The 8,857-nt window shown below is 55.4% G+C and overlaps 3 protein-coding genes across 3 annotated transcripts; 2 read left to right on the forward strand and 1 right to left on the reverse strand.

The window, feature by feature from the left end:
- Positions 1 to 389: 389 nt before the first annotated feature.
- On the forward strand, positions 390 to 2,010 carry CHGG_00692 (uncharacterized protein; the record flags this gene model as incomplete). The annotated part of the gene is made up of 5 exons (XM_001219912.1): positions 390 to 421; positions 499 to 1,390; positions 1,457 to 1,765; positions 1,838 to 1,868; positions 1,973 to 2,010. The coding sequence occupies 5 exons, from the start codon at positions 390 to 392 to the stop codon at positions 2,008 to 2,010; spliced, it is 1,302 nt and encodes a 433-aa protein (XP_001219913.1).
- A 2,766-nt stretch (positions 2,011 to 4,776) lies between these two features.
- CHGG_00693 (uncharacterized protein) lies at positions 4,777 to 5,070 on the reverse strand (the record flags this gene model as incomplete). Its single annotated transcript, XM_001219913.1, has 2 exons — positions 4,777 to 4,846; positions 4,907 to 5,070. 2 exons carry the CDS (start codon positions 5,068 to 5,070, stop codon positions 4,777 to 4,779), a joined length of 234 nt encoding a protein of 77 aa, XP_001219914.1.
- A 1,387-nt stretch (positions 5,071 to 6,457) lies between these two features.
- On the forward strand, positions 6,458 to 7,641 carry CHGG_00694 (uncharacterized protein; the record flags this gene model as incomplete). The annotated part of the gene is made up of 2 exons (XM_001219914.1): positions 6,458 to 6,640; positions 7,240 to 7,641. 2 exons carry the CDS (start codon positions 6,458 to 6,460, stop codon positions 7,639 to 7,641), a joined length of 585 nt encoding a protein of 194 aa, XP_001219915.1.
- Positions 7,642 to 8,857: the final 1,216 nt, after the last annotated feature.

Below are 8,857 nucleotides of genomic sequence, written 5' to 3' on the forward strand. Positions count from 1 at the left end.
CAAAACCGCAGCACCCGCCACCGCCTTGTCGGATTCCCTCTCGGTCTGCACCCTTACCTATTCTGCCCATTCACAACTTGCTGGCTTCTCAAGAGTGCATTGCAGTTTGAGCATTCCCTGGCTTCTCGACAACGAACAATAGAAAGAAAAGAAAGAAAAGAAAAAGAAAAAGAATAATAAAAGACAAGACAAGACGAGACAAGACAAGGAAAGCAAGCGAGCTTGGAACTAGGATTTGGCCATTTGCCCCCGTCGTCACGATCGAACGATATTGCTCTCGCCTCTCGCCTCTTCGATCTATCCGCTTCTACGCGCTCGCATGGTCACGGCATCCGGGAGTGGTCAAGCTGTAGGAGGACACCGTTGACGGAATACACAAGAGACCCGCTATGGAAGCGGGTGGGCCGGGACAGAGGCAAAGGTTTGTATATTTCTGAGTCAAGAACATTGCTTGTTTCCACGTATCCCCGGACCCTAACTCTGTCGGCCGTTTTGTAGTGGGATTCCAACTTCCAACGGCGCTGAGCAGTACGACCAACGACCAAAGGAACGCATCGAGACATCATATAGGGACGGACCGACCATGGCGACCGCGCCGCTAGTTAGCACAAACACTCCCTACCAACACCAACACCACAACTCGTTCAGCTCCAGCTATCATTACTCGGCCCCTACCACCGGCATGCCCGGCATGATCTCGCCGGTCGAGCCCCGGAGGCCCTCGGAGGGGTCTGAGCAAGGCCATTCTCACCGGCAATCCTTGCCTTCCATCTCGGAAGTATTCTCGGAGAGGAAATCGCTCGGGTACGCTCCGCCGCCGCCATCCGCCTCGATACACCAAGCCCCCGGCCTGCCATCGCCTTTCACATCGGCCCCGCCACCGAGGCCGTTTTCAGACATGACGAGCACAGATAAGAACCCGTCGCCTAGGGCGTTACACCCGACGTCAACGTTTCCGCGCTCCGATACCCTCCCCGCGTTTTCCGATCCCGGCCGACACGGGCTAGCGAGTCGGCCTGTGCCACCTCCGCTGAACACCTTCCCCGGACAGCAACCGTCCCCTCCGGTCAAGCTGGAGCAACTCGAAGCGGAGCAAAGGCAGGCTGAAACGCAATCCCTCAGCGCCGGCCATCGGCCGCCGCCGCCGCCACACCTCCCGGGTTTGTATGCGGAGACAGGACGGCTTCCACCCGGGCAATTGCCCTTGTCGGCATCGGCATATCCCATCTCCCCAAGGCATTCCGGCCCCCCGCTTCCGTCGCCGTATGACGCACAGCGGCCACCTGCCTACGGGGAGGAAGCCGATTACGCGCACCACCGCCCGTCTGATTACAAGGCGAACTTCGACAAGCACTTTCAAGTAAACGGGTATCAGGATGCCCTGCAAGCAGTACGTTTTTTGATTCGAGTCACACCAAGGAAGAAGGAGCGTAACGACTAACATGTCATGTTGTAGATAATGCGGTCTTGCCGCACAGGCTACAATTTTGCCGAGGCGTACGTGGCCGCAGCGCAGGAACAGCAGGGTTCGCAGCCAATTCCGTCGAGGATGCCCACAGAAAATGAAGTAGGCGAGCTTCTGAACAACCTCGTTTTCGCTCTCAAAAAGCTTGAAGACGTACGGGACATGGTCCAGCAGAATCGCATTCAGAACGAGCGCACACGAGACAGCAGCGGCCGCAGCCCAGACGACGAGGACGTTTCAATGTACGGCGACGGCATGAAGCCGCCGTATGCGATGCATGAGGTCAAGAAACGGCGCGGTGTAAGTTTTGCCCTACCTCAAGCCTCGTCTCCCCAAGCGAACGGCGCAGGACGCTAACACGTTGCTTCACAGCGCGCCGCCCCTCCCGGCCGGTGCCACAGCTGTAACCGGGTCGACACGCCAGAATGGCGGCGCGGCCCCGACGGCGCGAGGACGCTTTGCAACGCCTGCGGCCTTCACTATGCGAAACTGGAACGTAAGCGACAGCTCGACCAAAGATCGCTACGGCCAAAACCCACGGATGAACGAAAATAACCTGCATTCGGGATCGGAACCATCACAACAGCGCATGCTCTGTCCCCACCCAGTCACCGATTGAATCAGCCGGGGCTGGGGCAGGAGTGGTTTCGTTCCCCAAGGCAGGCACCGTACTTTTTGTCTTCGGATTGATATCACTTCCCTCTCTTCTATTTCGGAATACCCAGGTCTAGACAGCCTAGATCATTCTTGCATTGGATCATCGCCTGGCTCAGAGAGAGGAGCGAAATCTTTATTCTTTTTTATCTGTCACCTATTTTGTATATACCCCATACCCGCCTTTTCTCAGACTTTTTTGTTACCTGGTTATTCGGGGGCTGGCACAGGTTTCGGGAACCCAGGAGTTACCACTTTATCTTTGCTATTTCTACGGAGTGTATGCTGGCTTGGGTCCTTCTCCCCCCCTCCGGACGGTTGTGTGGCGGGAGTGTGTTCTTTAGGGGAATCGTGTGAATAGAGGAAGTGGGCGAACAGGGGGAGGGGGTTTGGGTCAGAGGGGGGCAATTGGGAGGAAGGGCAAAAGGCATTGGGCGAGGCGATATATATGGTAGCGGATAGGCGTACAGAGAGAGCGCAGTGGAATGGGACTGCCAGCTTTTCCCGTCGACAAATACTACATTCTAGTGCACAAGCACCTCTTGATTATCCTCTCGGTGATGGTAAACGCACGGGTAAACTTAGAGACGCAAAGACGCGAAACGGCAAACGCCAAGGTTTCTCGTCACGTACCCATCGCCGACCTCCAGTCCGCCTCGCACTGTCGCACTGTACCGTTCCTGAATGCTCTTTTACTCCTGACCATCCCATACCTGCCTATACTTGCCATCCTGTCCCGTCCCAGACTCAGCACATCTCATTCCAGCCATTTCGAGGGGTATCACATACACAGCCACCATGTCAAGAAAAAAAGAAGAAGCATCCGCCACCCAGCCAGCCAGCCAGCCGGCCGGCCATCGCCCGTTGCATCCCCCCCCCTCCCTGCGCGTTGCGTGTTGCGTGTGCAAGATTCGATAAACCCACGCCGGAACCCGTCTGCAAAGGCAATGCCCCTGGTTTGGCTAATCTATCTATGTATGTACATACATACATGCCTGTGCAGGTTCCCACTCCCCCATCCACCACCAGCCCGTAGCCGACCGCAGAGCGGGCCGTGGTCTTGTCCCGTGGCCCCGTGGCCCGGCTGGGGAGCGTGCCGGGGGTGGTTTCGGGTCGGGGAATACATACGTATAGATATGCTTGCATACATACATACATACACACATATGAATAGATGGGTGGGGTTATGAGAATGGATGGGTTGTGTGTGGGGGAAGTGGGTTGATGCGGTGGTCAGGGTGGGAATAGAATTGTGCTGTGATGTAATAAACACTTTCCCTTCCCCACCCCGAAGGGAAAGGGGAAATAAAGGGATGGGGGAATCGAGAGAGGAATTGATGACCGGTGTCTATCTCTCGTCTATAATCTGCCCGGCCAGATCGAGTCCCCCCCCCCAAGCTACCGTGCGAGCAAAATAGAGTTTTATGTCTCTGTCACCAACCGACCGAAACATGTTAAAAGCAAGCTGCCGTCTCTCCTCGCCGGGCCGCCCCACGGCTACGCCGAGCGTTGATGGCCCATGAAGATAGGTCTCGATGCGAAGGAAAGCAAGTAGTCAACTGTCTTGCGTAACTGGCTGCGGCGGGAGGGAAGAGGAAGGTGGAAGCGAGGGGGGCGGCGTGGCACAAAAGTTGCTCGCTTGCGAAGGGCGCGGGGGAGGGAAGGGGTTTTGGTTACCAGTTAGTTAGTTCCTGTGTCTGCAATCGAGGAGAGACAAAATGGCCCCCCAAGTTACGAGACACGGCGGACTTGCCGCGCCCGAAGTGAGAGGTGATATTCTCGGCTAGACCCTTGAACATCACATCGGGCCACAGATAGTCAGGGGAGGAGGGTGTTGCTTATCTGATCTGATCTTCTCCCAGGCACGCATCGATACAGATTTCAGGGCGATCCCTCCTCGCTCACAGACGACGTGCCGTGTCTGTGGCTGTACTCGGCTGCAATTGCCCAGATTGGAACGCTGCCTTGAAGAATGCAATGCGATGACCGTCCTCCAGTTTCCGTTCCGAAGCTGAGTTGGCGCATACAGGGAAACGCACACACATGCATTGGGTGCTGGTACTGCGGCTGCGGTTAGCCATTGCATCCCTTCCCTCGGCCTTCGATGACAGGGCCTCTGCTCTTGAGTTGAGAAGAATACTCGAGAATGAAAGTGCCGGAGAGGAGACGAGGCCGTCACACGCTTGGCGCGGCTAAGGTCCATGATTTTGACGCCGTGGAACGTTGCCGGCTCCTGAGGTCCACGGTCCAGTCCAGCTGGCGAGAGAGGAGAGGGTATTACGGCCTTTGTCGTAGGCTTGTGAAACGGCCAGATGCGCCTTCATCGCGAAATGTAGATTTGTTCATCACGGTGCGAGTAGGGCTGCATACTCTCTTAGGATTGCGCCTGGAAGAAGCCAAACTCAAGTCTGTCACTCACAATTTACGAAACGCCGACCTCACCTAAAAAAAAAAAAAAAAAAAAAAAAAGTGGTAAGGGATCTTGGGTAGCATTTCCTTCTAGGGAGCCAGGCCAAGTTCCGCTTAAGGAAAAGAAAAGAGTTGATAGAACTTTGAGTTAGGCTCTGATCTCCGACAAGTCAGTTTTCATTTTTCGGAAGAGAGGACGTGATATTCGTTCAGGTTAGCCCAAGACCTTTCACATGCATGTCCATAAATCATGGGGGAAATGTCTCTATTCTCCGCGAAGCCGTTTCCGCATTCGGCTCGTCGGCCGTGTCCTGGCGGCTAGGATGGTCGGCAGTCCTGAAGGGGTAGTTAGCCGAGCTGCGAGCTCAGAATATCTACCTAGGTCGGCAAGGAGCAGCAGTCACGGTGCAGCTGTTAGTGGCCAGCACCGTCCCGCAGCATGCCCAAAGCGGCCGCCGATGTTGCTGCCTCCAACAGTCACAGCGCCACAATGAGAAGAGAAACCGAGTAGTGACAGCCAGGTGACAGCCCGGCAAAGCCATGGTTTATGGATTTCTAATATTGGTTTCTATTTGCGAATTAGATTTCCGCATATTTATACATCGACATCAGCTCAGCAGGGAAGTAAAAAAAGAATGTGAAAACGGACGGGGGATGTGATAACGTTTGAAGTCCGACGACAACGAGCCGGACAGAGGCCCGTTTCAGACTAGAACGCCATGGCAAGCACATAGGCCCAGGTCGAGACGCGGCGCAGGCTTGTTGGGCAGTGTCCAATTCCTAACTAGCTGTGGTCAGTGAGTCGGTCATAGCTTGGGCAGCAAGCGGAAGCGCAGTCCAATAGCGCGAATTTGAGAGGCACGCCACGAAGGGGTAAAAAATGCGAGGTCGGTCCATGGGACGGTCGGGCATGGTGTTTGTGCACAACTTTTCCGGGGGTGGCCTCGAGGAGACGGGCCGCCAGCATTAAAAGTGCAAGCGTCGGCGAGGACATGGTGACACGAAGCAAGCCGCTGGATCGGGAGGCTGCAGCAACCAGCCCATCCCGCTCTTGAGATGCCAGGCAGGGGAGGGATGGGTCCGGTATCGCGAGTGCGGGGAGTTTCCAAGTTTGAACGGAAAAAGCATCAAGTCCTCCTCAGGCAGTTGCAAATAACGCTCTTTCCGCTCTTTCCCCTGCGGACCTTCCACGGCGCCCGCGGCGGCCCGGGAATCCGAAAAATCAAGCAAACACGCAGGGCCACGACAAAAACACGAGGCCGTTGGGCGCCGGATCTGGTCCTCGGAAGGTTAATCTCGCGTGGTATGGCCGGATCGAAGGGATGGATCGAGATCTTGTGCAAACATTTCTAGGTAGCCAGGTAGGCTGCTGGCCCGGCCCCGCCGTGCTTGCGCAAGTCAACGTGAAGCGCACTGTGTTGAAGGCCTGTGGCAGCGTTTTTCGTGAACTGTATGAAGGCAATTACGCTGTACGCAGTGTTGGACCCTTAAAGTGCAAACATCGATCTCACAACAGACCGCACAGTGCTACCCCGAAATATCGACACTGGCCGGATCAGCTCCCGTCTCGAGATGTCGCGATTTCCGGAGGAGGGGTCGCAAACTGCCAATCAATTGATCGGATCAGATAACTAACAAACTCACTGACTCTGCCGGCAGGTTGGCAGTTGCCTCCGTCTGATGCGCAGGGCCCCCAAACAAATACATCCTCAATCTCCGAAAAACAACTCACCTTGGACCGTGCCAACACCCATTCGAGCTATTTATGTTTTATGGAGGAAGGCGGCAGGGAAACAGGCTCCAGCCAGCGACAGGGAGACAGGGAAGCAGGCTCGAGGCGGCAGGGTAGCACGATCTTGCCCATCGCAACGAGATTAGCGAGCGCGATTAACCATCCGAAGCCAAGCAACCCCACTGACGTCACCTGCCATGAGCTCAGCACGCGACGGGCTCGGCGGCAAGCGCGCCCAAAACCGCCAGCCGGCAGATGGTGATCATCCAATACAACACTCAATTGGCTCGGCCAGAATTAAGGCAACCACGCCTGCGCACTTCGCCAATGCAATGCATGTCTCTGCCTTCCTCTTGCCTCCCGTCCTCGGGGTCTACACAGTAAGTGCCAAGGGATTCAGGGTGCTTGGGGTTCTGCGACGCGCACTGGGTAGCCCGGGCAGAGACCCCAAATCGGGAAATCACCAACATGCAAGATCGGCCAACAGGCTCGCAGCGTTGCAGTTTCCTAAGGACGGCTCAGAACAGGCGGAGTGGCAGAGTATGAAAAAGCAAAAAAAAAAAAAAAAAAAAACGAAAAAAGAAAAAGAAACGGTAGCTCCCAACACAGTGCGTATCATCCTCAGAAAGGGCCAGTCTCACAGCGAGTGCGCCAAAGCAACTCCAGCCCCAAGACGACGACGGTACGAAGAGTAAAACCAACCAATGACATTTCTCGGGTGCAACTCCGCGGGCTGATAATTGTCGCACGCACCTGCGGTAATAGTTGCGCCACCAACTCTCCGCCGCTCGGGGACGTTGTTCTAGAAAAACCATCGTTTGATGGCCATCTGATGCCCGACGGGTAGACTCTAGACCCCGAGACCCGGTGGCAGTTCCTTTGTGATACAATCTCAAATCTTAGTCCGACCCCCGTCTCAGACAAGCAAATGGAACTTTCAAGCCCGCTCGCGGCCAATCTCTACCGCCTAGGATCCTAGGGCATCCTAGGGATCCTAGGGATCCTAGGCGTTTGGTCGGGTACGGCATCGACCGACTGGACCCCTTGCCTCGCATTGTCTGACCTGGTCCCCAAGAGCCCGGGTGACTGCAGATTGACAGACGAGGATCCTGTCGATGCCGATGCCGGCGTAAATGATGCATTGTTTGGACTTGTGATATCGTGGATCGTGGCTTGTTCAGGTGCCCGAGCACGCGCTGTTTGCCGCGTCACGGTTAGTGATCCGCCGAGGACAACCCTCCCCGGGAGTCCGACGAGAGATCCGACCAGGAGGCTCTTTCGAAACCACCAAACGAGCCTGCGGTACGAAGTAAGACGGGTGCACACCCGGGATCAGGCCACTTCAGGGAAGGCAAGAAGACACGAAGACAGCACTCGGTAAAGCAACCGCTCGACAATTGGCTGGCCGGGTTGTCTACTGCAAACAATGCGACCCGGCCATGTGTAACAGCACACACGAGAGGCACACGGCATATGTGTGTCTGATGCCGAGCTCCGTTTCGAACGGGCGAGGGGAGGGCGAGACGAAGAGCCTCGGGCAAACCTTGCTGGAAGGCGTCGAACCGAGGGAGTGAAGCAACTCCGGGGGCCAGTTACCTAGTTGAGTGCGTATAGGGAAGGGGGGAGTTAACAAAGACGGAGAGAGAGGGAAACAACTCTCACATGAGGTACATACACACAGGAAACAGAAATCCAGAACCACCCGCCCCCCATCACCATTAAAAAAAAAAAAAAAAAAAAAAAAAAAAAAAAAAAAAAAAAAAAAAAGAAGAAGCAAGCCTCACCCACACACGCACAACCCCCCACAGCACCCATCACATCACGTCACCTCCCTCCCACAACCCCGCACCCACCCAGACAATACCCAGCCCAGGGTAGCTAGCTGGGCAAGGTGCGATGTAAGCAAGCAAAGCAAGCAAGGGGGGAGCACAGCACACCCGGAAACCAGCCTCACCCTCACCCTCACCCCTCACGCTCAACCCCCCCCAATCTAAACTGCGACGTGGCCATCCCTCAAGCCAGCCATCCACCCCCAAGCCCACGCAGACGCAGACGCAGACGCAGCCGGCCGCCTCGGCCGGCCCCTCTTCCTCTCCAGCTTCTCTTGTGTGTGTATGTTGTGTGTGTGTGACGGTAATGGGAGGGGTGGGTGTGTGTGTGTGTGTGTCTCAGCTTCGTTGGGTTGGTGCGGGTATCCCGAGTGAGTGTAATGTAATGTAAGCTCTTGGGCTGGGCAGCACAAGTCGGATTACCCTTTTACACTTCTTTATCCATACATACATACATACATACATACATACATACATACATACATACATACCATGCCTGTCCCGTGCGTGCATGTGGAGGGTGGTTGCGATTGCGGTTGCCACACATAGATTGGGATCGATCTTGCATGAGGGATTGAGATCAGAAGGTGGTTAAGGGGTAGAGGGTGGCACCCTCCAGAGGGGGATCGGACCAGGTGCCCATGAGGTAGTAAAAAATGGGATCGGTTCCCTTTGGGCAGATAATCCATGTCGGAATCCTTACGTCAACGACCCGTATAGAGATTAGTTCCAGCCTACATCCCCAGCCCAAGCTCATAAATCCACATC

This window comes from Chaetomium globosum, genomic scaffold, assembly GCF_000143365.1.
Source record: "Chaetomium globosum CBS 148.51 scaffold_1 genomic scaffold, whole genome shotgun sequence".
Taxonomy (NCBI): Eukaryota; Fungi; Ascomycota; class Sordariomycetes; order Sordariales; family Chaetomiaceae; genus Chaetomium; species Chaetomium globosum.